The sequence below is a fragment of the Neopsephotus bourkii genome, unplaced genomic scaffold (assembly GCF_033783945.1).
Source record: "Neopsephotus bourkii isolate Nb327-2 ecotype Australia unplaced genomic scaffold, CSIRO-AGI_Nbou_v1 NB_1542, whole genome shotgun sequence".
NCBI classification, from domain to species: Eukaryota; Metazoa; Chordata; class Aves; order Psittaciformes; family Psittacidae; genus Neopsephotus; species Neopsephotus bourkii.
In genome coordinates this window covers 3658587-3684732 of record NW_026902018.1, presented here as the reverse complement: position 1 = coordinate 3684732, position 26146 = coordinate 3658587, and the positions used below count along the sequence as shown (strand labels likewise).

At 44.5% G+C, this 26146-nt stretch overlaps 1 protein-coding gene and 1 long non-coding RNA gene across 3 annotated transcripts in view; one reads left to right on the top strand and one right to left on the bottom strand.

Moving 5' to 3' along the window:
* The window catches only part of GCN1 (GCN1 activator of EIF2AK4), a 42157-nt gene that overhangs the window by 14775 nt on the left and 1236 nt on the right, over positions 1-26146 (top strand). The window contains exons 22-57 of the mRNA XM_061370582.1: positions 161-254; positions 815-928; positions 1123-1321; positions 1805-1960; positions 4600-4781; positions 5044-5124; positions 5581-5724; positions 6374-6501; positions 6687-6876; positions 7265-7335; positions 8235-8400; positions 9373-9567; positions 9759-10005; positions 10354-10475; positions 10769-10883; positions 11473-11652; positions 12006-12226; positions 12948-13016; positions 13164-13302; positions 13401-13597; positions 13928-14070; positions 14834-14951; positions 15083-15298; positions 15636-15800; positions 16178-16339; positions 16763-16855; positions 17089-17232; positions 18134-18403; positions 18662-18775; positions 19301-19531; positions 20132-20325; positions 21450-21564; positions 22694-22790; positions 23674-23822; positions 24372-24476; positions 25821-26039. Of these exons, the coding sequence (XP_061226566.1) occupies positions 161-254; positions 815-928; positions 1123-1321; positions 1805-1960; positions 4600-4781; positions 5044-5124; positions 5581-5724; positions 6374-6501; positions 6687-6876; positions 7265-7335; positions 8235-8400; positions 9373-9567; positions 9759-10005; positions 10354-10475; positions 10769-10883; positions 11473-11652; positions 12006-12226; positions 12948-13016; positions 13164-13302; positions 13401-13597; positions 13928-14070; positions 14834-14951; positions 15083-15298; positions 15636-15800; positions 16178-16339; positions 16763-16855; positions 17089-17232; positions 18134-18403; positions 18662-18775; positions 19301-19531; positions 20132-20325; positions 21450-21564; positions 22694-22790; positions 23674-23822; positions 24372-24476; positions 25821-26039 (5545 nt within the window). The remainder of the gene's footprint in view (positions 1-160; positions 255-814; positions 929-1122; positions 1322-1804; positions 1961-4599; positions 4782-5043; positions 5125-5580; positions 5725-6373; positions 6502-6686; positions 6877-7264; positions 7336-8234; positions 8401-9372; positions 9568-9758; positions 10006-10353; positions 10476-10768; positions 10884-11472; positions 11653-12005; positions 12227-12947; positions 13017-13163; positions 13303-13400; positions 13598-13927; positions 14071-14833; positions 14952-15082; positions 15299-15635; positions 15801-16177; positions 16340-16762; positions 16856-17088; positions 17233-18133; positions 18404-18661; positions 18776-19300; positions 19532-20131; positions 20326-21449; positions 21565-22693; positions 22791-23673; positions 23823-24371; positions 24477-25820; positions 26040-26146) is intronic.
* On the bottom strand, positions 5688-25897 carry LOC133221598 (uncharacterized). 2 transcript variants are annotated; one of them, XR_009728035.1, is made up of 4 exons: positions 25775-25897; positions 20448-20595; positions 6102-6253; positions 5688-5802 (listed from the first exon to the last, which is right to left on the bottom strand). It is a non-coding gene; the product is annotated as an uncharacterized LOC133221598 (long non-coding RNA). The 2 variants fall into 2 exon arrangements; XR_009728034.1 differs by having other exon boundaries at positions 5731-6253.

Genomic DNA, 26146 nt, shown 5'->3' with positions numbered 1-26146 from the left:
TTCTTTTCTCTCTGCACCAGGGGGTTGATTGCTGCTGGCATTTAGGCAGTGAGTGAAGGGGGTTTGTCAGATGCTCTTTCTGTACGGGACTTACCAGATTTGTGTGCCTGGATCTTAGTTCAGAGCAGTGCCGATTCTTTTCTCCGCTTTCCCCTCTCAGTGCTCAGCAGGACAGTATGAAAAAGGCTAACATGAAGAGGGAGAACAAAGCTTATTCCTTTAAGGAACAAATCATTGAGCTGGAGCTGAAGGAGGTGAGTTAATGGGAAGAGGAAGGCCAGGCTGGTCACTACTACCTCATCTGTTCTGTTGCATGGCTTCTGCCGTATGTGTATCTCATGTAACTTCTGTAAGGGTTGTTAAAGAGGTGCTTCCATCTTGTTAACAGCCATCAGTTCAGTTCAGTCTGGCCAGAGTGATGGGTATAGGTGGGGGGAAGAATTTGGTGAAAGGAAGGGAATGTACCAGGTTGACTGGAGCGTTCTTTTAATAAAGCTTGGCTTTGGCTCACCCTGGGGAGGATGGTGTGCCCATCCACTGTAGAAGGAGCTGGACAGCTCTTTTTAATGATACCGTATAATATGTGACCAGTTAAACATGTGAGAAACTGATGTGGTGCTGCTGGTGGGACACTGAAGTGGTGTTAACCTGCAGGTTTCCATTTTGTGTCTTCAGAGTGATTTGCTTGGAGGGATATTTTGATGCTCTTTGAAAGTAAATTGCAAAAACCCCCTATGTATCTTTCTTCTCTACCTAGTTGAGGGGCTGGTGTTAATAGCTCCAGGTTAATAATGTCCATTGCACTCTACTGCAGGAAATAAAGAAGAAGAAAGGAATAAAGGATGAGGTGCAACTGACCAGCAAGCAGAAGGAGCTGATGCATGCACAGCTGGAGAGGGAGTCTCAGATAAGAAAACGGCTGAAGGAGGTTAAGTTTTGATGGTCTCTTTTGCCACCTACCCTGGCCCAAGTCATTTTGATAAAAAGAATAGGGAGTATTCAGCAATGAGCTGTTTGTTTCTGTCATTAGAAATTAGATTTGACAGCTTGATTTTATTTCTTTATTTTTAATGGTAACTTTTGAATTTTTTTATGGTAACTTTTGAATTATTTCTTTTACAGCTTGATAATGAGCTGGAAACAGCTCTCGGGCTCCTGGGTGCTGTTATAAAGAGAAAGCCTCCAGGTCTAACTCAGTACATCCCTGCTCTCATCAGTTCCTTCTTGCCACTTTTTCGATCACCTTTGGCTGCTCCAAGGATTAAGGAACCTTTTCTTTCCTTAGCTTCTTGTGTTATGCCAGCTCAACTGAAAACCTTTGGTTAGTATTTGCAGTTGCTGTTTAAGGGCAGGGTGCATTATTTTTATGGCAGGACAGTGAAAATCCTTGCTCCTGTGAGCCTTGGTTCATGACCATTTGCCACAGAAAGCCAAGGGGGAAATCCACTCTTCAACAGTGCTTAGGGAGATGACTGCAAAGTCCCAGACATCCTATTGCTGGATAAGACTGGGTCCAAAGAGAAAGAGTTGTCTGGTTATTGTGATCACCTCTAAGTAGCAGTTGGTTGCAATGGCACTGTCTCCCTGTGCAGAGTTTGGAGGATGTGGGTGTAATTCACACATGTAACTTGTAAGGAAGGCTGTCCCCTGTAAGCCTCGGGGCTGTGCTTCCTTGCTTGCCTCTTGCAGCCTGGGCTGTTGCTCACATCTGTGCTGTAATTCCTGAGTCTGTGTTCTTGGGGATTTTTCTCTCTCAAGAAGTCTCTGGCTTTAGTCCTGTCATGGATCCTCTCTTTCCTACCAGGTACTTTAGTGAGCCATGTGACCTTGCGCCTGATGAAACCAGAATGTGAATTAGATGAATCCTGGTGTCAAGAAGAGCTGCCTACTGCTCTGAACAGAGTTGTTAACTTGCTGCATGCCCACACCATTCCTGGCCGAACAGGCAAGGGAGAGCCAGGTAAAAAGTACTGTAGATCCCTCTGACACCCCCCCGTAACACTGAGCTATTTCAGGTTTTATGGTTTATGAAATGTTTTGTATGTGAAACTTCACTTTTTCCTTTTTCAAATTGGATAAATTTTCATAGATATGAAAACCCTTAAGTTTTGGGGATTTTTGTGGGGGTAGTACTGCAAATGATGTTACAAGTATAGGAAGTGTAGAAATAGAAGAACAGTGTTTTTATTAAAGTGGTTCATTCAGAAGTAATAATGAAACCAAGGTTTGTCTTTGCCAGGGACAGTTCCTACCTTTCAACACCACTTAGCCTAAGTGATACAGTGAGACTTAAGTGGAAAGACAAAATAATTGCTTGTTATCTGTGATCTCAGCAGTGAAGTGCCTGTGGCCTCTGCTTGTTTGCTGTGCAGTGCTGCAGTTCATGAATAATTTATTGTGGCATGGTTGTAGAAGCAGTTCTTTCTCACTCTGACATGAAGGCAGGCACCAGTATTTTTGCAGTGCAAAAATACAGTTTGAGTGAAAATGAACCTTTTTTTGTCTGGTTCTGTTTTTGCTGGGTTAGTTTTACTCTAGATCTCTTCCAGAATTTACTCCAAGATGGAGTGCGCAAGTACTTGTACCGCTACACTGAAGATAATAGTACAGAAGTGGGAGGGCAGGTGTGCTACCTTTGGAGGCTAGGATGGCTTAGGCTGTCTTAAAGCATCCGGTGTACTGCAGTGATAGAGGTGGTTCATCCAGGCTTTGGAGCTCTTCATTGTGTAGCTCCATCAAGAGCTGCTGCGATGGATGGTTTGTATTTTTTAAGGGACTTGCAGGATTCTGTGTGGTCCCTTACCCCAGCAGTTCAGTTTTCCTCTTACTCTTCTGTTGCTAATCAGTTCTGCAGTTGTGTGACTGGCGCATGTAATCTGCCCAGCTGAGTAGTGGCAATTGACCATGTTGAGCACCACTTCAGTGCTGAACATCTCCGTGATAGTTCTGCACTATGCAATTTATTTCCATAGTAAGTGCAAGTTCATTAACATTGGAATCCATTTTCAGGCTTATTTCCAGAAAGCACTGGCAGGCTTTTCAATCCTTCAGTGTTTCCTGCAGTGCTTAAATGAATCCCTGATGTTTGTTCACTTCTGCAAGAGAAAGGAAAGAGGTTCCATTGCACTTTGTTGGACAAGTTATGTTATACTCCCAAATGATTTTTCCTCATTTTCAAAGTTCTTTGGAGTGTAGTCTTGATTTAGTATAGGTTAGTTTCTTAAGTTATCATGAGAACTAAGAGGGACCATAACTCTTTGTAATGTGGATGATAAATCATTCATTGCTGAAACGCCAAGACACGTTTTATAATCTCTTTTGTATTGGTCAGTACTGGCTACTGTGTTAACAGAACATTTATCTTCTAAGATTGAGCTTGCTTCCTCCTCCTGCATATAGAGGAGCATTTGCTTGAGCCTAAAAATAGCTGGCCAATAATTACAAAAACCAGGCAAAAATAAAAGCATCAGAGGAAACAGATCCCGAGCAAATGGCAAAATCCCACATCACAAACGGAGGTGTTTGACCAAAGCTATTCCTGTTGAGCAGTTAGGAGCTCACAGTGCTTTTGGTACTTAATATTTCTCTCTTGAACTACTTTTGCAATGTCCGTGCCCTACATAAGCTGACTAATACTGCAGTATTGTATCTGCAGTGCTCTTCATTTGCATCTTAGAAACGTTATATGTGGCATTCTCTGGCAGCACAGAAAGTAAACGCTTTCCCTAGACCTCTAATACTTGACATTTAACTGGAGAGGCCTGGAAGGAGCATTTCTGTCCCATAGCCAAGCCCCTGTGAGAAGGGAGGAGCAAAATCTTTACCTGTAGGAATCCAAAAGCTTTAACTTTTCTCAAGGGGGGAGAGGAGGGAGCAGAGACTTGCAGCAGAATTAGAGGAACCTCGTTCTCAAGAATGCAGCTGAAGACTGGAATGACAGGTTAGCTAGGTTGGTAGGAAGTGTTCAATGGGAATGTGGCTGGCAAACAGGTTCCTTCTTTGGGACAAAGGAACTTTAAAAGGGAATATCAGATCCCTGTGTGGATCCTCAGGTATTTCCAGGATAGACAAACTCAGGTTTGCCTGTCTGTCTACAGTCCACTGAGTTGCTTCAGTTTCATTTACAGTGTGTATTTTCACACTGTTGAAGCACTAGATTTAATTTGGAATCTTAATGCTGACTTAGTTAAAGCCAGCTCATTGGTGTTGCAAGCTACAATATTGGGTGGAATCGTAGAATCATTTAGGTTGGAAAAGACCCTCGGCACCATCAGGTGCAGTTGTTAGTCTGACACTGAAACGTCAGGTAGCACTGTTGGAGCTGTACTGTTGCTGCTAAATGAAATGCCAGAGTGGTAGAGGCTGAACAGGTTGTGTGCACTGCTTTGAACAGGTTAAGTCCACATACATGTGTGTATGGGAAGTATCCTTTAGACTGGGTGTGTCTAAGGGTATAGAAGTGAACCTCATGTTTGTACATGAGGCTGAAGCTGGCCACATCCATTATGAGCTACCAAAGTGTACATGGTATACCATCCAGTATTAGAAACAAAGATGTGAGATCAGCTCTGCTCACAGGATTGTGTTTCCTTCTCCCAGGTGCTGCCCCATTGTCAGCTCCAGCATTTTCCTTAGTCTTTCCTCTCCTAAAGACGGTTATAATTGAGACACCCCACGACAGCGAAGACCAGGAGGAGTTCCTGGCCAGTATTCTGCAGATCCTTACGGTCCATGCTCAGCTGAGATCAACAGCAAATGGCCAAGCTTTGCTGGTGGATGAGGTGAGCAAGAGCTGCGGGGATCAGGTGTCCTCCTTCAACAGTTGTTCAGATGAGGCATGGGGTAAACCAGATGATGTGTAAACTGGACAAAGTAATTCTACCGGTTAGAGTTAACTATGGAAGATTGTTTTCTCTCACAGGTTGTAGTTACCTGTCCTGCCTTAGGTTTTAATTGTGATGTTTATAAGGAGTGTCACACACAGAAAAGGCACTTTGGAGTCACAAGGCATAAGGCTTTTTCTTTCTCCCCCCAACCTTTCAGAATGGCCCAGAGCTGCTGCCCCGGAGGGACATGCTGGTTCTGCTGACCCGGGTGATAGGAACAGGTTCTCCACGATTACAGGTGAGTCTTCTGCTTCATAACCGTGGCTAGGATTCTGCCTAAGTTTCATCAGAATCTAAGTGAGGGAAATGCACCCACCTGGTGTAAGTCTCTCAGGCTGGTGGTTGATACACTAGCAGTTTGCTGCTGTGTTTATCCTATTCTTGAAAGAAATTGTCTACATCTTTTTTTCCTGGGGGCTTTATTGCACCAAGCATACTCATCAGTCTTCCACAGGTGAGATTTTATTCCTTCTTTATGGCTTTACTGTGTCAGAGAAGTTCAGGAGTGTTCTAAGGGATGAGACGGTAAAAGGGTCAATAATAGCAAAAAGGCAAAGGATGAGTAGCTGGACCGAAGTCATCACTTTGTTCTTTGAGAATTTCTTCTCTTGTGATAGTACTTAATCTCCCCCATGCTTGCTTTGACAGAAGAAGTCAGTGGTGGACTCTCTAATACTTCCTCATGGTATTTTAGGTTTTGGCTTCCAATGCACTGACCACCCTGTGTGCAAGCAGCAGTGGGAAGGATGGCTGTGCCTATGCAGAACAGGAGGAGATCGATGTGCTACTTCAGGCCCTGCAGTCTCCATGCATGAATGTTCGAGATGCAGCTCTCAGGGTAGGTGGGAATCATTCAGGGTCACAGGTGAATGTTCTCTAACACTGCTAAAGAGAGGCTTCAGTTCTGGCAGTGTGTCTGCAGGAGGAGGCAGTAGCTACTCAACAGTAACGCTTTAAGTAATGCTCTGTGCTAGATTTATCTTGGGTCTACCCACACCTTTCTTTTGTTAAAACAGGTGTAATTACAACACCTTCTATTTAGAGTTGCAGAGAGCTTAGTCTCAGAGAGAAGCTGTCAAAAAAATCTTACGTCTGTATTGGGCCCAATGTTTCTGGAAAGCTTCAGGCTTAGTCACTTCTTGAGAGCCTAAAGAAAGAAAAAACCCAAGGGTGCCTGGTTTTCTTTGTCATTAAACAAATTTCAGCTTAGCTTACCTGAGCTGGCTTCTCTGTACTTAGAAGGAGAAAAGACTATAGTCAACAGAGCACAACCTAGTGCCTACTTGCCTATCTGCAACTGCCTGTGGAGCACTGTTCTTGAGTTTCACCATCTCACCTGGAAGTCCTTGACCAGCACAGGCCGTGTCCTGCACGAGAAGACATGAATTTTGACACTGAGAGCTTGACTTGGCTAAAGTTTTAAGTGTTTTAAAGGATCTGTTTCTAAAATCAGATCCTTACACTGATTCTCCTGTGAACTCGTTCAGGGACTGATGGAGCTGCAGATGGTTCTACCAACCCCAGACAGTGATGAAAAGAATGGACTGAATCTGTTGCGTCGCCTTTGGGTGGTGAAGTTTGATGTGGAAGATGAGATTCAGAAGTTGGCAGAGAGGTAAGAGCTCTTCCTGGCTGGCTGGATTGTGACAGGACCTCTCCTCTGCTCCCCTTCTGGAGCTCTGGTGGCAGGGGTTTTGCCTCCCATAAGTAGAGGGGAGCTTTAGGTCACCTCAGTACCTACATGTAGCTGTGGCTTTTCTAACTGAAGGGTGATCTCTCCCCTCTTTGTGTGTGCTGCAGGTTGTGGGAGTCCATGGGTCTGGAGCTGCAGCCTGACCTCTGTTCTCTGCTGATCAAAGATGTCATCTACCATGAAGAAGCAGTGCGACAAGCAGGTGCTGAAGCTCTTTCCAGAGCTGTAGCTCAGTATCGAAAGCAAGCAGCAGAGGTCATGAATAAACTTACAGAGATTTACCAGGAGAAGCTCTATGTAAGTACTCTTGTCCTAAGGGATTGGCAGGCACAAGCCTGTGCTTTTCATTAATCATTTTTCCTTTTGTCTGTCGAGGATGTGCATGAAGCCTGCTGTTGCTGTGTTAGAGCTTATCACAGAATTTATTGTCTTGAGCCTCAAGCTGTCAGCCAGTAGTGGCAGCATTGTACAGATGGGAGATGTGCCTTAGATGACACAGGAAGACTGTGGCAGAGCAGGGCCAGTCATTTTGGGCCTAAACTGCTAGTTTTTTTACTACGCTCTTCTGCTAGTGGTATCATATCTCTGTGCAGTGTTACAAAAGGGCATTGCAGGTATGGTCACAGTATTCTCTGCATGCCTGTCCTTGGAAAAGGCATTCTGATGATATTTTTTCGCTTTCCAGAGGCCACCTCCAGTTTTGGATGCTTTGGGACGAGTGATATCTGAATCACCACCTGACCAGTGGGAAGCAAGGTACAGTCATCTTCAGATTGATCTCATCACTTCCTGGGCATCCAGATGAGGTGTTGTAGGTTTTTATTTAGAAGTTCAGGCAGTGGAGACATAAGGGAATGTTAAAAGAGCAAAGTCCATGCACTTGAATTGACTTGCTGGTTTCATGTTCCTTCAGGTAGAGAATATTTGTGCCCCTGAAGCAGGCTGAGCAGGCAAAAGTGAAATGCTCTCAGTTCCCACAAAATATTGGCACCATCTTCCCTATGTCCTGATAAGAACAGAGTCTTTCCCTCTTAGACGGCCTTATTTTTGCCTTACCTTACTGTATTCCCACCTCTATATGGGCAATTGATTGTTTCAAGAGCAGCAGTGCAAGCCTTAATGAACTAGACAAATTCCAATTGGGATAATTATTTTTCTATCTACTTGTAAGTCCTATACAGGCTCAGGTGGGGATGATCTTGTTCACTACCTGTCTTGAGCTAATCTGCTCTTTAGTGCTGATGTACCTTGTAGAGCTGGTGTATTTCAGCAGTAGATGAAGTGGTCCTTGAGTCTTTGTTGGCCCAAGTGTCTGTAATGCTTGAGCAGGATAGAGGCCATTACACGGCTGAAGGGTTGTTTGTCCTTTTAGGAACCTGCAGCATGAGGTTATGTAAAGAAATGAATGTAGGTTGGACACTGAAGCTCTTCAGTTTCACAGAGTCATAGAATGGTTTGGAAGGGGCCTTAAAGCTCCTCTGGTTCCAACCCCCCACCATGGGCAGGGACACCTTCCACTGGAGCAGCTTGCTCCAAGCGGTTTTCTCATGGTTCTCTCTCCATCTCTGTAATGTGCTAATGATAGCGATTGTGACTGTGGCTTCGGGCAAATTGTGTGAGAAGTCAGTAAATGTAGGAGCTCACCATCTTTCCAGGTGTGGCATAGCTTTGGCCCTCAACAAGCTCTCACAGCATCTGGACAGCTCTCAGGTGAAGCCCCTCTTCCAGTTTTTTGTACCGGATGCTCTGAATGATCGCAGCCCTGAAGTCAGGAAGTGCATGTTGGATGCAGCTCTTTCAACGCTCAACACGCATGGCAAAGTAAGTCTGAATGTTTCTCTCACTAGCAGTGGAAAAAGATGGAATGAAAAAGTAGATACTGGCTCCAGAGATTTATTTTATTAAGTGATAAGTTTTGTCTTTTTCATTCCTTTGAGGTTTCTGTTACTTGTGACAGCTGAAAACTTCCATGTAGTAGGAATTGAGTGTTCAGAGTTGTTCTGTTAGTGACCGGTGTTGACTAAGTGTAGTTCTTCCCTGTTATTGCTATAATAAAGGAATAGCCGTGAATCATTTGGAGTTAAAATGGTGTAAAACTGGAGTGATAAAACTGAAGTCAGACCACAGATCTTTTAATCCTGGAAGGTGAGAATTCCTGTAAGGTCTCATGCAGTGCCACACGAGAAAGCTTGTCAATGGTTGGTTTAATTAAACTGAAACAGAACTGGAGTCATTCTGACAATTGAGGACCATCCATATTCTCACTGCTAGCCCTTCTCCAGCAGTGCTAGGTGGGGAAGGTGTGTGCAAAGGTGTAACTTGCTCAGCTTCAGTTTTCCTCATATATGCCAGTCACCAGTTCTGGACAGCTCTCTGTGTTTCTCATAGGCCCAAGACATTTGGAGTATTTTCATATTATTCCTTCCTTCTGTTTCTCAGAAAAGCAGTGAAGTTTGGTTTATGTTTCTGTTCTCCCTTTGCAACTGGAGCAAGCAAAGGAGAGGTGCTGGGGTTTAGGCTAGCAGTCTGGCCAAGGTGCTTGCCTTGCTCCTGGTAGACATCACACCAGCAGTGTTGGGGGATCTGATCTTTAAGAGCTAACTTCACTCTGGCAGGAAATACTGGTTGCCTGTTGGGACGGCATGAGGTTTTATGTGATGTGACACATTAAATGAACTATAAATACAGTGTGTTTGTTTTGTTGGCTCAGAGAAAAACAAACAAGTCCAGTGAGCATGGCAGATCTCATCCTGAGTGGACTCCAGTGGCACGTTCTGTGGTTTTGTTTTTCAGGACAATGTTAACTCTCTCTTGCCAGTGTTTGAAGAATTCCTGAAAAATGCTCCTAATGATGCGAGTTATGATGCTGTCAGGCAAAGCGTGGTCATTCTGATGGGTTCACTGGCAAAACATCTGGACAAGAGTGACCCTAAAGTGAAACCAATTGTTGGCAAACTGATAGCAGCCTTGTCCACACCATCTCAGCAGGTAGGCGCTGCCTTGGAGGACACCCCAGTTTCCATGCAGCGGCAGGTTAACTCCATGATACTTCCAGGGATGTCAGAGAGGTGAAAACCATCTTTGGTGACAGAAAGCTGTCACTGTGGGTGCAGGCTGGGAGGAAGTTACGTTGGTGATGCCTGTTTTGTGGTCTGACAGCTGGTGGGATTGCTTTACAGGTTCAAGAGTCGGTGGCAAGCTGTTTACCACCTCTGGTGCCTGCAATTAAGGAGGATGCAGGAGGAATGATACAGAAGCTAATGCAGCTGCTTTTAGAGTCTGATAAGTATGCTGAGCGCAAAGGTGCAGCTTATGGGCTGGCAGGCCTGGTGAAAGGCCTTGGCATCCTCTCTCTCAAGCAGCAGGAGATGATGACCACGCTGACTGATGCTATCCAGGACAAGAAGAACTTCCGTCGGCGTGAGGGTAAGGGGAAAAAGCTTTTTCCTCCAAATATTTAATATTCCCTTTGTATGTGCTGCTGTTGTGGTCAGATCAAATGATGCCTGAACCCCTGTGCTTGGGTCATCTACGTGTATTTTACTAATGTTTGCTGAGAAAGGAATGGGAAGTGTCTGTCATCAGGCCACTGGTTGTGTATAGTGTCCTATTGCATTGTGGTGGAAGAAGGGTTTCTGGTCCTAGACGGTATGCACGGTGCTTTCCCTACTGTTTTCCAAGGCAGGTGTTGCTGGGCAGGCTCCTGCTTTCTGTGGGACAGTACATGTTAAATGAAGTCGTATTTTCCTCTGAGTGTCCTTTTTGGGTTTTTAGGGGCTCTGTTTGCCTTCGAGATGCTCTGCAGTATGCTTGGAAAGCTCTTTGAGCCCTATGTGGTTCATGTGCTACCTCACTTGCTGCTTTGTTTTGGAGATGGGAACCAGTATGTGCGAGAGGTAAGATGCCTTAAATTTCTGGGGACATACAGTGTTAAGAGAAAACTGCAGTGGAGTAGATATGAATGCTTGTTTGTAACAAGGCAAATTGAGATCCCTTGAGATACCACTAATAACAGTTGGATCTTCATAACTGAAAGCATCCCATTTCATTGGGTGTTAATCGGGAACAACTTGGCTAGCCAGGTTGTACCGAGGCACTATTGTACATGAAGGCTTTGTTCTCACTGAGTCTTTGAGGAAGGAAAAAACGTGTTGTGACACAGCTTGTGAATATTGTCTTCTCCTTGGAGGCTGCAGATGACTGTGCCAAAGCTGTGATGAGCAACTTGAGTACTCATGGAGTGAAGCTGGTTTTGCCATCACTTCTTGCAGCACTGGAAGAGGAATCCTGGAGAACTAAAGCTGGTATGGACCTATATCTGACTGACATGATTGAGAGTAACCCACAGTTCCCTTTGCTGTCGTTCCCCTTGTATCAGGTAGCTCTAATAGTTTATTGTCTCATAAGAGACTGTGGGTTTTTCAGCTTTTGAGATACAAATGACTTCCCTGACACATTTGAGTAACTTCTGCCTCCCCCGTCCTCCAGAAGATTCAGGGAATCCCCCGAAAGATTCAGGGAACACTCTTTACCCTCTATCGCTTTAGAAGTACTACAGAAGCTGAAAGTTGTGTCCCTGTCCTGTTCTCTTCCCCACGCTCCCTTCTTTTCCCTGGTATATCCCTCTACAAGTACTCCAGAAGCTGGTAGTTCCCCCCTGGCCCTTTCTTTTGCCTAGTTAAAAAAACCCAAACAACCCAACTTCTTAGGGTCTTTAAGTGGCACAGAGTGGTTTAATGTATTTGAGCCACAAGTCATTCTCTGCCTAATACATTTGAGTTTGAGTAAGTGTGATCATCTTCTCATATCTCTTCTTAATGCTGTGTTTTGGTTTGTGTTTTGTCTTTTCTTTCGTTATTTCCTTTCCTTTCCTTTTGCATACTCCCTGCACAGGGTCAGTGGAACTGCTGGGGGCCATGGCGTACTGTGCTCCCAAACAGCTGTCTTCCTGCTTACCCAACATTGTGCCAAAACTGACTGAAGTGCTCACAGATTCCCATGTGAAGGTGCAGAATGCAGGTCAGCAGGCTCTCAGGCAGATTGGGTCTGTCATCAGGAATCCAGAGATCCTGGGTAAGAACTGTCTGCATCTCTAATACTCAGACATGACTGTGGTTTATTATAGCAAGGTTTACATTCACCATGTTTAGGATTAAATGCAAACTTCTATAGAAATTAAACTACTCCTAGAAAAGTAGAACCTGGAAGCTGAAAGTGTAACATGGAAACTTAACAGCAGTTCTCTGCTTCAAGGCTTTTAAAATCCATTCGATCACCTAATGTTAGTAGGGTTTCTCCTGTCCCTATGCTGCTTGTTGCTTTAGGAGGAGCTGAAACATCCAGTGAGAGAACACCACCTCAGCCTGACATGCATTTCTGTTCTATGTACAAATAAAGTCTTTTCTCTCCTGTTTGAAAATGTCCAGCAATCACTCCAGTTCTGTTGGATGCTCTCACTGACCCCTCCAGGAAGACCCAGAAGTGTCTGCAGACTTTACTGGATACCAAGTTTGTCCATTTCATTGATGCTCCATCCTTAGCACTGATCATGCCAATTGTCCAGAGAGCTTTCCAAGATCGTTCCACAGACACCAGGAAGATGGCTGCCCAGATCATCGGGAACATGTACTCCCTGACTGATCAGAAGGTGCGGTGCTAGGAGTGCTCTCCGGCTCGTGCTGTATTTGCTGTGTGGGAGATAATAGAGCAAGGTCTAGAGAGAATTTATTTGTTCTGGGATTTTGCTCTTAAAATAGACAATATTAGAATCCATGCAGCTCCTCTAATGAAATGTATGTAAATGAACAGATAATGGCTATAAAACCAGTGATAATTCTCAGGTGCTTCAGGCTGTTGGCTCTGTACTTTGGTCACCCAGTTATTAGCAGATTTATCCCTGCAAAAAGGTCTTGTAATTTTTACCCTGTCAGGAATGCCTTAACAAACAAACAAGCAAAACCTCAGTGAAACACAGATCAGCTGCTTACAAATGGATCCAAGGTTTGTTTGAAAAGTATTTGAGGAGCCTCACTGGAGGTTAAGGAGCTGTGTTTAATTTTGCTGCTGATAATCTCTACCTTTAAACCTTGTGTAAATGTTAGGAGTGTTGGATTTGCCTTAGATGCAAAGTGCGGGGTTGTGAGTGAGTTTGAGCATCAGGAAGGTTTTGAGTGCTCTGCATGGAGTTAGTGTTGTTTTTGGACTTGGAGAACAATTCGGTGTGCTGATTGTGAAAGCAACTGATGAAACTCTCAAGATGCTAAGGATGATTGCTAATAATAAGGGTCTGAATGCCCTTTACATCAAGGTGACTTACATGCCTATCTTGGTTTGAATCTGGTTCTTATTCTTTGGGGCCTTTGTTTCAGGATCTGGCTCCTTACCTCCCCAGTGTGACCCCTGGACTGAAGGCATCTCTGTTGGATCCTGTACCTGAAGTAAGTCCTCTGTACAAGTAGCATTTTCTTTCAGTGTGTTAGGGAGACTTTATCCTGGTCCTCTGTGGGTCTATGATCAGTCTGACATGCTTGTCTCAGTAACTTTGACTGGGTATTTTGCACATCTCTGTTTCTCCCTTCTGTTAGGTGCGTACAGTGTCTGCAAAGGCCCTGGGAGCCATGGTGAAGGGTATGGGGGAATCATGCTTTGAGGATTTGTTGCCATGGCTGATGGAGACCCTGACGTATGAGCAGAGCTCAGTGGATCGATCTGGTGCTGCTCAAGGTGGGGGCAGCTGTGTCTGAATACTGAGCTCAGCCTTTCTCTCTTTAGCTTCTTGTTTCTTGTATATATCAGCTCTGTTCCCTGCTGGTTTTCCTCAGGTCTGGCTGAAGTTATGGCTGGTTTGGGGGTGGAAAAGCTGGAGAAACTTATGCCAGAGATTGTAGCTACTGCCAGTAAAGTGGATATTGCTCCACATGTACGAGATGGTTATATCATGATGTTCAACTACCTGCCAATTACCTTTGGAGACAAGTTCACTCCCTATGTTGGTCCCATCATTCCTTGTATCCTTAAGGTATGTAGCAAAGGCCTGTAGAGTTTTATTTATTAGAGGATAAAAGGACCCTTTGGAGTGTCTTAAGTATCATTTCCAGTAATTGCAGAGCTGGGATATAAGAAAATGATATAAAAAGAATTTAAATTATTATTATTTCTTCTTCCAAGTTATTTGCTTGCTGTCCTTGCAGTCACTGTTAATTCTTGAACTCGCCTTTGTGCATTCACAGCTCTGCAGTTCATTTGCTTTTCATGGCCGAGAGAGGAAACATCATTTGTTTCCCTCCTCTTGGCTGTGTGCATTGTGCTGGAGCCCCCAGCTGTCACAGTCACTTCTCTCTCTGCTCAGGCACTGGCGGATGAGAATGAGTTTGTGCGGGACACTGCCCTGCGTGCTGGCCAGAGAATCATCAGTATGTATGCTGAGACTGCCATTGCGCTTCTCCTGCCTCAGCTCGAGGACGGCCTGTTCGATGACTTGTGGAGGATAAGGTAAGGGAAACCCATCGTATCCACAGGCATTTCTCTTCTTGAAAAGCTGCTGTGATTTAGACTCTCTGTTGCTCCTCAAGGAAGTGCAGAGACCTCCTGGGAAGCAAAAGCATGTGTGTGTTTTTGCTTGTTGGTTTGAATGTGATGCCTCAGAGCACTGAGCCTGCAAGGCCCTGCAAGCGTGGATCAGGTTTTCTGATACCTACTGCATGATTCATCCTGGTAGTGATTCTGAAAGACACTCCCAAGGCATTGATGTGGCAGTGTTTAGCCCTCGTACATTGTTTTCCATTTCTCAGAATGCTGAGTAAGTTGTTGCTCTCCTGTGTATGGGAATGTGCAGTGGAGTGCTCACAACTAATGATAGTTGCTCAAAAACTAGTTGTAACTAAAAGGCTTTTGTCAGCTGAGTGCTGCTGCGTGCTCTTACCCAAGGTATCTTTTGGGTGGGGACAGTGGCAATGCTTTCTCTGGACATTGAATAGGCTGAACTCTAAACAGCAACGTTTTTCATTGCTTTGATATGGGAATGATGTCAGCCCCTTCCTTCCTTTCTCTTTAGTGTGCTGCTTCTCCGTCGTGCAGGCAGACTGATCTTGTGTATCAGCCTGTGCAGCATTTCAGTGCTGACCCAGCTCTTTGTCTTGCACTTTGCTCATGTCTGTATTTGATTTTCTGTCTTACTTAGGTACCATCTAAATACCCTGTTTGTAACACTTGACTTGCTCCCTCTTTGTAACATTTGACTTGCTCCTCTTGCCAGGTTTAGCTCGGTTCAGCTCCTTGGAGATCTTCTATTCCATATCTCAGGAGTCACTGGAAAAATGACCACGGAAACTGCCTCAGAGGATGACAACTTCGGAACAGCCCAGTCAAACAAGGTGAAACTGCTCTTGTCTGCTCTGCCTTTTATTACAGTGATTTTTCTTTTCTCTTTTAATCAGCATGGAAAGCCTGCTGGCAAGATGTATTGATGAATCATGGAACGGAACGTTGTGCTGTTTCTTTTCAGGCCATTATTAATGCCCTGGGTGTGGAGCGGAGGAACAGGGTGCTGGCCGGGCTGTACATGGGCCGCTCTGACACGCAGCTCGTGGTGCGTCAGGCCTCCTTACACGTCTGGAAGATTGTGGTCTCCAACACTCCTCGCACACTGCGGGAGATTCTGCCAACCCTCTTTGGGCTCCTGCTGAAGTTCTTGGCCAGCACGTGCGCAGATAAGCGAACGGTGAGGAATGGAGTGGATGAAATGGAGTTTAGTAACCCTGCTACTGCAGGAGACCATGAACTGACTCCTGAAGAGTACAGGAGCCTTTTAATCACCTTTCAATCTCTTCAAAGCTGTCATGAATTGAACTGTTGTGAGCATATTATCTGTCTTTGCTGAAGGCAACCGTGATGACAGTAAAACTGTGGTCATTTCATAATAGTAATGTTTTCATTCCTGCTACTCTGTGTGTGCTTTGGACAGTAGTTTATGGTAAAAAGTTAACATTTGCTCGCAGTTCACCTTTTTAAGTTTTATAAAACAGGAAAATAGTTAATTTATACACTTTTGGGTACAGGTTGCAGCGCGGACATTAGGAGACCTTGTCCGAAAGCTAGGAGAGAAGATCCTGCCTGAAATCATTCCTATCCTGGAGGATGGACTGAGGTCAGACAAGAGTGATGAGAGGCAAGGAGTCTGCATTGGGTTGAGTGAGATAATGAAATCTACCAGCAGGGATGCGGTAAGTTGTATGTGGAAGGTGCAATCTCCACTTTCCTAGGTATTTATGTTCTGATGCAGGTATTGCAATTGAGACAGATTTGCACAGCAAGTGCTGGATTTTTTTATGAACTGAAATCAGCTAACATATAGCTAACATGAGTTGTTGTTCAGGCAAATGTATGCCTTTGTATCTGTCAATAGACTTAGAACATTATGAGATGTCATAATCATAATCATCACTAGATAGCCTTGGAGCACTGCAGCTATTTGTGTTGATTAATCCTGCAAGCAAACTGCAGTTTAGTTTCAGTTGTGCAAATTCTGCCTTCTTGGCTGCTGTACTGAGATGCGTGTCTGTGCTTTAGACATCCTGTAACTGTATCTCTGCATCTTTAGGTACTGCTCTTCTCCGAGTCCCTCGTTCCTACAGTGAGGAAAGCACTGTGTGACCCTCTGGAAGAAGTCCGAGAGGCTGCAGCTAAAACGTTTGAACAGTTGCACTCAACAATTGGACACCAGGCTCTTGAAGACATCCTGCCATTTTTGCTGAAGCAGCTGGTGAGCATTGCTCAGCATCAGGCAACAACTTGATCAGTGATGCTGTGGGACAGGTTTTGCATAGTTACGTTAAAGGAGAAGCAGGATTATAGGGGCAGACCTGGGAATGGCAGCTCTGTTTTGCCTCTTCCTTGCAGTTGCCCTAACCATTGGTAGGGGAAGGTCTTGCAGCTAAAGCATAGGCCTAAGAATTGCTGTATCTGGCTCTGCTATGGAATTGTCATTACTGCCTGTTTCAGTTGCTTGGCCACTCTGCCTGAAATCTTTCTGATGTGACAGAAGAGCTAGGTTTGTGTTTTTGCTAGATAATAGGAGCATTTTGTGTGTTGGTTATGTGATCACATGGTAAACTGTCACTTGAAATTAGGGTTTAGCTTAGTGTGTCACAAATCACCTCTCAGGTTTCCTTCTCTTTCCCCCTAGGATAATGAAGAGACATCTGACTTTGCTGTGGACGGTCTTAAACAAGTTATGGCTGTCAAGAGCCGAGTGGTGCTGCCTTATTTGGTGCCGAAGGTACAGCTGGAAGCAAATTCTAAACTTCAGAACTGTGCTTTTCCCTCTGCTTGCTGCCAGTTTTCTTTAGACTCGATCTGCCAAAAGGAAGAGCGTAGTTTGAAATGTTCCTGTGATTTTATGCTGCAAACATTTCATTGGGGTTGGGCTGCTTAAGTTTCTCATGAGATAAATGAAGAGAGATTCCTTCTGAAGAACCTCTCTGCTTGTCTCATCTGCTTTTGTTCATTTAGCTGACGACTCCCCCTGTGAACACCCGCGTGCTGGCTTTCCTCTCATCAGTGGCAGGGGATGCTCTGACACGGCACCTGAGTGTCATCCTGCCTGCTATGATGTCTGCGCTCAAAGAGAAGCTGGGGACCAGTGAAGAGCAATTGGCAAGTAGCATGGCTCAGCTCTTTGATACGACAGGTTGTCTGACAGTAGTGCTTTGGGTTGACTTCCCAACACAGAATCTGTGTTCTCTAGATTCACAGATTGCATGTTTTATTTCGGCCCATTACTTCTTCAGGATGAGTCTTTTTGCCTGGTAGCATATTGTGAACTGAAAAACGTATGCTTTCCAAATCTATTTGTATCCATAGAAAAGTCTCTTTGGCCTGCAACAGGATACAATTCTCAGTCTACTTATTGTTGGAGAACTGCCAGAGTGTCTAGTTAACTTTCTGTTTATTCTTGGTATAGAAGACTGAGAGATTAAAGGGCTGAAGGGAGGAAATCTCTTTTGCTGCTGCACTGCTCTCTGAAACATCTCATATTTGAACTCCAGAGGACATTCTGGAGTTGTGATTGTGGATAGGCATGTACATAAGTTGGTGTCTGTTGTAGATGCCCATTAGATTAGCTTCTAGCCCCAAGGCTGCCTGGAGATCTCTGACATAGCCACAGATGTGTTTCTTATTCGTACTGTGACACAGAGCATTAAACTACCCAAATCAAAGCAATGTTCTCTGACAAGGCCCACAGTCTGATGGGTGAGTAAAATGGGGCAGGCTGAGCTCCTCTGCTTCCTGTAAATGAGCCCTTCTGCAGCTGGAGAGTGTCCTGTGCAGCAGTCGGTTCAGCAGAGTTGGTTACGTTGTGAGGGTTGGTTATAAACCTGTCCCTGCTACAGGACTCATTCGAGCCTTTTATGGTGATGTGACCAGCTCTTTAATGAGAAACAATTAGTAATATTTCTCTGGAAAGATAATGCTGTGGATAATGTGGGGAAACCTGGGGCTAAATCTGGCTTTGTTCTATTTGAGAGTTAATGTAAAATTAATTTGGGCTCTTTAGGAGATGGCAAACTGCCAGTCTGTAATCCTGTCTGTGGAAGATGATGCTGGACAAAGAATCATAACTGAAGATTTGCTAGAAGCTACCCGCAGCCCTGAGCTGGGAATGAGACAGGCAGCAGCTGTCATGCTGAATATCTACTGCTCCAAGACAAAAGCAGACTATACTGGTCACCTCAAGAGCTTGGTTTCAGGCTTGATACGGCTGTTTAATGACACCAACCATGTAGTTCTGAATGAGAGCTGGGATGCACTCAATTCCATCACCAAGGTGAGAGGCAGCTTAAGAAGATTGCAGTGGTAATGCCTGGCAAGGAGAAAATGGGGATAGCTGGTAAAACGCTGCATAAATTGGACCTTCTGTTTGCATTATAAACTACATTTACATTTGCAAATGTTGTATGATGAGCTTAGCTTCAGCTTTGTGAGCAAGGAGGCAGGGAATGGGTATCTTCTCTTGTCACACTATGCACAGGGAAAAGCTGGTTGCCATGTTGTCTCTTCTATGTCTTGCCCCTCTCTCCTGCAGAAATTAGATGCTGGGAACCAGCTTGCTCTCATTGAAGACCTGCATAAGGATATCCGGATTGTAGGGAATGAGGCCAAAGGCGAGCATGTGCCAGGATTCTGTATTCCTAAGAAGGTAAAGGATGAGAATGAGCATGGATTTGTGCCAGCCACAATCTCCTACCTTTTGAGGGAGCTGATAGATGTGACTTTACAGCTAGTAGAAGCAGTGATTATTTGGGCATTCCAGAGCTGTATGTTGGAGAGGCTTTTTGTAGGGTACTGCTGCTCTTGAGTTACCCTGCAGAAGACTCCTCTTGTAACAAGATCTTTGACAGTTCTGGTCTGCATGTAAGTCGTGGTCGCTGGCTGCGACTTGTGGGGGAGGAATGCTGGGCTTCTGTGCCAAGCTTCTCTGGTTTAAAAATTCCCTGAGCTGCCACCACTTTCCTCATAGCAACTGGCTTAGTAAGGCGTAGACGCATGAAATCAAACCAAATAAAAGTAGCTCTGTAAGTGTGGAAGCAGGCAGCTGAAGGTCAACAGGAAATGGAGAGAAACTCTCGGAGCTTGTGCATCTGGTGTATAACAGGAGCAAAAATAAGACACATATCATTCTACAACTTAGCTTCTAAGCTTTCTTATCTGATTTTCGTGACAGGGAGTGACTTCCATACTCCTGGTGCTGCGGGAAGGTGTTTTAACTGGTAATCCAGATCAGAAGGAGGAGGCAGCAAAGGCCTTAGGGCTGGTTATTAAACTGACTTCTGCTGAAGCTCTTAAGCCATCTGTGGTGAGCATTACTGGGCCACTTATTCGCATCTTGGGAGATCGGTTCAGCTGGAATGTCAAGGTGGCTTTACTTGAAACATTAAGCCTTCTTTTAGCTAAGGTAAGATTCAAAGTAATTGACTGTGGCTTGTGAATGTTTTCCATGGTAGCCTTTAGCAATACCTGTTGCTGTTCATGTAAACACAGCTAGGATGTGCTGGTGTGGATTTGGTGCTTAGGAATGGCGCTCTAACTGGATTATATTCTTCCAGCATCTTCTGGCCTACCAGAAAAAGCTCTCAGTGCTGAATCACTGGGCTGCTTAGGAATACTGCTAAATGCTGATCCCATTTTTGAGCGATTAAAAACTGCCATGTAATAAATCTCTCCTGTGCCCACCATTCTTATGAATTAAGTGCAGAGACAATCACGTTACATATCTTTGAACTGAACTTTTATTCAGTGCTCTGATTGAAAAAGGCTGATCCTGATAGTGTAAAATTTTTCATCAACCTTACCCTTGTATTTCGGTATGCAGAAAATTACATTGGAAAAGATGAGTTCTGTGGTGGTGTTCCATGGTTTTCCCGTTTTACTGGGCTGTTGGATCTGTAGGACTATCTGTAATAACTATTAGAAGAGGTTGTGCTGTTTTCAGGGTTTGATTTCTAGCCACTGATCCAAACTTGACCATGCAACTTTCCCTTCCTTCTCTCTGTAGGTTGAGATTGCCCTGAAACCATTTTTGCCCCAGTTGCAAACAACCTTCACCAAAGCTCTACAAGACTCGAACCGTGCTGTTCGCCTTAAAGCTGCCGACGCTCTTGGTAAACTCATTGTCATCCATGTAAAAGTGGATCCCCTCTTTACAGAGCTACTGAATGGAATTCGGTCCAGTGATGACTCTGCCATCAGGTAAGCAGCAGGTGATCTCTCAGCCCTTCCTGCTGAGGATCAGCCCTTCCTTATTAAGGATGGGAGAAAAGGCTGAGATGAATGAACAAACCATCCCAATGCCAAGAGTAAGATTTACTTACTAGTGAAAGCAGGTGACTTCTCATCAAGGGTTGTAGAACAGAGAATGTGGGTGATAGGGACTTCTGGGTCAGAAGCTCAGCTGTGACAGTGTACAAGGGAAACATTGCTTGGTTTCTGCCCACTTCTCTCCTGCACACCCCCAGCAACCTCTTCAAATACAAGACTGCATCAGTTGTCAGTCTGGCCTGAAGTAACGCTGCTGTTCTGGTATCCTGAGCACACAGATCCCTGAGAATTAATTAAATCAACTTCTTGATTTGAGAATTAATGTTTGAATAATCAGAAAATACTTACATTGTAACAGACACAAGTACACAAGCATGGGAATATTCTGTAGCATGGAGTTGTCAGGAGTGCAGAGCGGGGTATCTCCCTCCTGAACCCTAAGGTGTATTGGCATAATTCATAGAATCATGGCCTGGTTGGGGTTGGAAGGAATCTTAAAGTTCATCCATTTCCAACCCCTGCCATAGGCAGGGACCCCTTCCACTGGAGCAGCTTGCTCCAAGCCCCTGTGTCCAACCTGGCCTTGAGCACTGCCAGGGATGGGGCAGCCACAGCTTCTCTGGGCACCCTGTGCCAGCGCCTCAGCACCCTCACAGGGAAGAGCTTCTGCCTAAGAGCTCATCTCAGTCTCCCCTCTGGCAGGTTCAAGCCATTCCCCTTGGCCTGTCCCTACAGGCCCTTGTCCCAAGCCCCTCTCCAGGTTTCCTGCAGCCCCTTTAGGCACTGGAGCTGCTCTAAGACCTCCCCTTCAGGAGCCTTCTCTTCTCCAGGCTGACCCAGTCCAGCTCTCTCAGCCTGGCTCCAGAGCAGAGCTGCTCCAGCCCTCACAGCATCTCCATGGCCTCCTCTGGACTTGTTCCAAGAAGTCCATGTCCTTATGTAGGGGACACACATGTTATTGATGTGTACGAAACTGCTGCAGGTATCCAGAGCTCAGTTTCTCCATTGTGGAAGGGGAGAGGCAGTGTCTGACTGTATGTTGTGATCACTTCTAGGGACACAATGCTGCAAGCGCTGCGGTTTGTAACACGAGGAGCTGGTGCAAAAGTAGATGCTGCCATTAGGAAGAATATCAGCATGGTGCTTCTAGGGATGCTGGGACATGATGAGGTACTGCTTCAGCCAGCTGCAAAGGATCCCTGCTCTAGACAGTCTTATCCTAATATAAAATCAGAACTTTCAAACGGAATTATGTTCTAAACTAACTGCTGGGGAAATAACTAATGACAGAGCAGAAAGAAGCTTGTCTAAAGAAGCATGTGGTTGGATGTCGCTAAACTGAATGTGGTCTGCAAAACTGATCTTGTTGGAGCCTTATAGTGTGCTGTGTGTCAGGTGCAAGAATTAGAGATCCCTGGCCAGTCACTGGTAACTTGGAAAATCCATGAGTTTAATGTTTCCTTAGCAACTGTGGATGTGAGTTTGACCTGCGGCTCTTCACTAACGTGTTTGAGGCAGCTCTGGAGTCAGGATTTGCCTTTTATCTTGGAGAAAGCTTGCAGTATGTGCGATACCTCTGTGTGTGTGTAGGCTCCCAGGTACAGTTCTCCATTTACCATTAGCAGTTTTTCAGATAATGGCAGAGTTTTCTCCAGTGAGCAGGAAGCTCTCCAAGTTTAATGTAGGGTCTTCTGTGTACAGCAGATAGCAACAGGATCATCTGTAAGATTAAAATTACCTAGTAATTTCTGCCTTGTATCTTAATCTGCACAACAAAGACACGCAACTGTTGACATACCAGAAATAGAAGAACTGAAAGATTCCCACTGGGTTGTAAGTTTTGGGCTGGAGAGGAGTAACCAGTGATGGGATGGGCACATAAGCCAAAACAACAAAAGCCTGGAGGTTTTAAATCAGAAGTAGTATGAGTCTGTCATAGAGGGAAGTTCATTTAGAGATGCTTCCTGAGTAAGGTTTCCTTTCTAGACACTGAGTCTTAATGTACCTCTTGTGAGCATGTCTTTTAAAACATTCACTTTCATATTTCTGCCTCTCCCATTTAATAAATCAGGATTTATTGTGAGGTCTGTAAATCTTCAGTCTCTGCTGGTCCTTTGGCTTTTGGCTTTAAGTTCCATTATGTACAAAACCCCTTGTGACATCCACAGGTCGCAGGAGGGAAATGCTTATTTCCTCCATCTCTTTCTATTTTGTGTCACCTTCTGTCACTTGCTCCTCTTGCTGCTGTCTCTGATGTGTATTGAGCTCAGCTGGTGTCCTCTTCTCCTTCCCTTGTCAGGACGCCACCCGCATGGCCTCAGCTGGCTGCTTGGCAGAACTGTGCGCATTCCTGTCGGAAGAGGAGCTCAGTACTGTTCTCCACCAGCACTTACTGGGTAGGTGAAGCTGTTTAGAGTAACTGGAACTGGTGTGGAAGCAAGGAGAGATACCTTCTCAGCCGTTGGTTCAGGGAGACTTTGTAATGTATTGTTTAGGTTCTTCCTCTTCACCCTAAACCTGAATCTCTAGATTTTCTTGTGCTTTTCTGTGCTCATGGCTGTTGATTCATGAACACTGTTGAGCACGGGGTAGTGGCTCTAATTTGGGATTACCAGTACTTCTGTCTTCTGGATTTGTTTTCAGATGAGTTGATGAAAGTTGGTCATGGCTGAGTCATTGCTAGTGCTGACGTGGAGTGGATGGGGTTGGTGGGATGTTTGGGCAGTGTGAATGGGAGGGCCATTCCATCTCTTTTGATGACACTGTGACCTTAGATTGGCGTCTGGTAATTGCAGACCACATCTGATGGCTTCACATGCTTTTGGAGAATTAACCAAGAGCCTTTAAGTTAGAAAACCCCATGAATTTTACAGAAGCTCATGGTGGTTGGGAGTGCTCTTGGGATTACTGTTCCTGCAGGATTAAAAAGGGTCTGTGAGCTGGTTTCAAATTACTGATGACTTCTACAGTTTTATTAGTCAAAGCTTGTGCAATTCCAGTGCCAAACTCCTTCATGCACGAAGAGGTGACTGAGAGCATCAGAAGTAACAGGGTTGAGCAATACAGTCACTTGTCTCCCTGTCTGCCCATAAGGTGTTCTTGTCTGGTTGTGTTTCAGCAGTGTTTGGCTTTGTGGGGCAAGCAGAAGCAAAGCATTGCATTAGAGGCTGTTTATGGTTTCATTTTATGGAAGTGAATTGACAAGCTGACAAAAGCTGTCTTAGATAGACAAAGAGGAAGGGATATCAGGAGCCTTGCTATAATGCTGTTCTTTTGCAGCAGATGTCTCTGGCATTGACTGGATGGTGAGGCACGGCCGAAGCCTGGCTCTCTCCGTGGCTGTAAATGTTGCTCCTGGCAGGCTGTGTTCCCCCAAGTACTACAACAGTGTTCAGGAGATGATCCTCAGCAATGCCACTGCTGACAGGGTAAGTGCTATGGGGGAGTGGGCCAGTCCTGTTGCAAGCACTTGTTGGGAGCAGTTTTTAAAGGAGTGCCAGGTTCTGTGTGTTACCAAATGGAGTGAAAATCCCCAGTCTGAAGAGTGTCCCTTGGCGAGTGGAAATTAAATGACTTCTGATCTCTGGAGTTGAAAATTAAATGATCTTCAACTGCAGAGCAGCTTTCATTGGGAGTAAATTACGCTTCTGTTTCCCTGTTGAAGTTCTCATTTACAGGCCAGGTTTACAAGGAGAATGAATTTCATTTTAGGAGGAGGATTTTAAATCTAGGATTGAATGAGTAATTTGGTGTGGGGGGCTTGGGTGCTCCGTGGGACCTCTCACCTCATTCCATGCAGCTCATAGTCACATGATGATGTTTTCACATTACCCCATAACAGTAACCCCAGTGCTTTGCATGCTGCAGTTTTAATGAGAGATGGGTTTAGCCTTCCACAAAGTTTACCAGACCCTGAGCCTAGCTAAAGGCTGCTGAACCCTGCTGTAGTAATACCGGGTTTTGCCTTTATGTTGAAGATTCCCATTGCAGTCAGTGGCATCAGAGGGATGGGTTTTCTTATGAAATACCACATGGAAGGAGAAGGGAACCTGCCTCCAAAACTTTCCAATCTCTTTATTAAGGTAAGAATTTCTATGATAACTCCCTGGCATTGTTTCACGTGGTCTCAATCTTTGAGCTAACTCACGGGTGGATTTCTCTATCCAATTTCTTGAAAACTGAAAGCTTGGTTGCTTTATCTTGGAAAGCTCCAAATCCCCTGATCCCCAAAAGTCCAGGTATTTCTTTTTGTGGCAGAGTACAGATAGAATCCCTTTATTAGCCTGCTTTACTGTTGTGAATACAGTGCTGCTGTCCCTGCTGTACTGTGGAAATGTGGTAAACTTCAGGTTTGATTCTCATGAATTCATTTTTAACTTTGCAGTAACAAATAGCTGATAGAGAAGCACAGAGGAGTGGGGGAAGGTGCTGGGGTTTTATGGTTACTGAAAGTCAAAGGGCCTTGGTCAGAAATGCATCAAATACCAACTCTCGCCTGGTTTTGCTTCAGTACTTTTGTTACTTCCATTACTGTGTGAGGGAGTAGCACAGAAAGACTGAGGTAAGAGAGAGTATGAAGTTAACGCCTTTTTCAATTAATACTTATTTAAATATTCTACCTCAAAATTCCTTTCTTGGTTGTTCTGGTTTTTTGGTGTGTCCTCTCCCTCATCTCTCATGGTAGACAGGATCTGAGTTTTCAACATCAGAACTTCAGGATATTTTTAACACCTTAGAAAGGATAAAGAAAGATAACAGAATGACAAGTAGTGCTGGAGCAGAACTGCTTTGTATTTTGTCTGTCTAGATGTGTTACATTCCTTCTCAATTCACTCAACCACTATCAGACATACAAGTTGACATGATGGAGACTTTTGGTTTGAAATTCTACATTTATATATTTATTTGTATCATAGCACTGCATTAAAATATAAAACACAAGTATCACACCTGTCACAATAACTTTATCGTGGTATTAACAATGCAGCTGACATCCAGATGCTGGCTTTCATGCTTTAAATATGTTGAGAATAAAGAAAATACAAGGCTCCAATATATTTATTTATTTATTTAAATATGAAATGTTGAAATGCACTTTATACTCCAACCAGAGACTGACTTGGCTGTTGCTGCCCTTAGTGGTCATTGTCATTTCCTGAGACAGTTGAGAACTGCGTGACCCTGTTGTCAGCCACACTTTGAGAAGTTTTCTTTTGAAAAGCTGTCTTGTTTTCAAGGTTTGGTCTTCTCTTACTGCTTCACAGTTTAGTCAGATTTGTGGGTAACAAGTTTGTGTCCCTGTGAGTTGAAAACTGTTTGCTTTTCTTGGTACAATTTAAAATACTTAGGAAAAAAAAAGATAATCTACTGCTTTTAATACCTCTCCTTGATATATCTGAATTTAAGTCCATCTCTGTCTCCCTCAGTGTCTTCAGAACTCATCCAGTGACATAAAATTAGTTGCAGAAAAGATGATTTGGTGGGCAAATAAAGACCATCTTCCTTCACTGGATCCTCAGACAATTAAACCAATTCTCAAAGCGCTCCTGGACAACACAAAGGACAAAAACACCAGTGTAAGAGCCTACAGCGACCAAGCTATTGTCAACCTTCTGAAGATGAGAGCGGGTGAAGAAGTGCTTGAGGTATGAGACAGAAGGAAATGTAATCATTGGTTTAAGGCTATGTCGTGTTGCTCTGCATGTGGTTGTCTTGTGTTCAGAATGTGCTGCCAGCCTTTTATGAAGTAGAT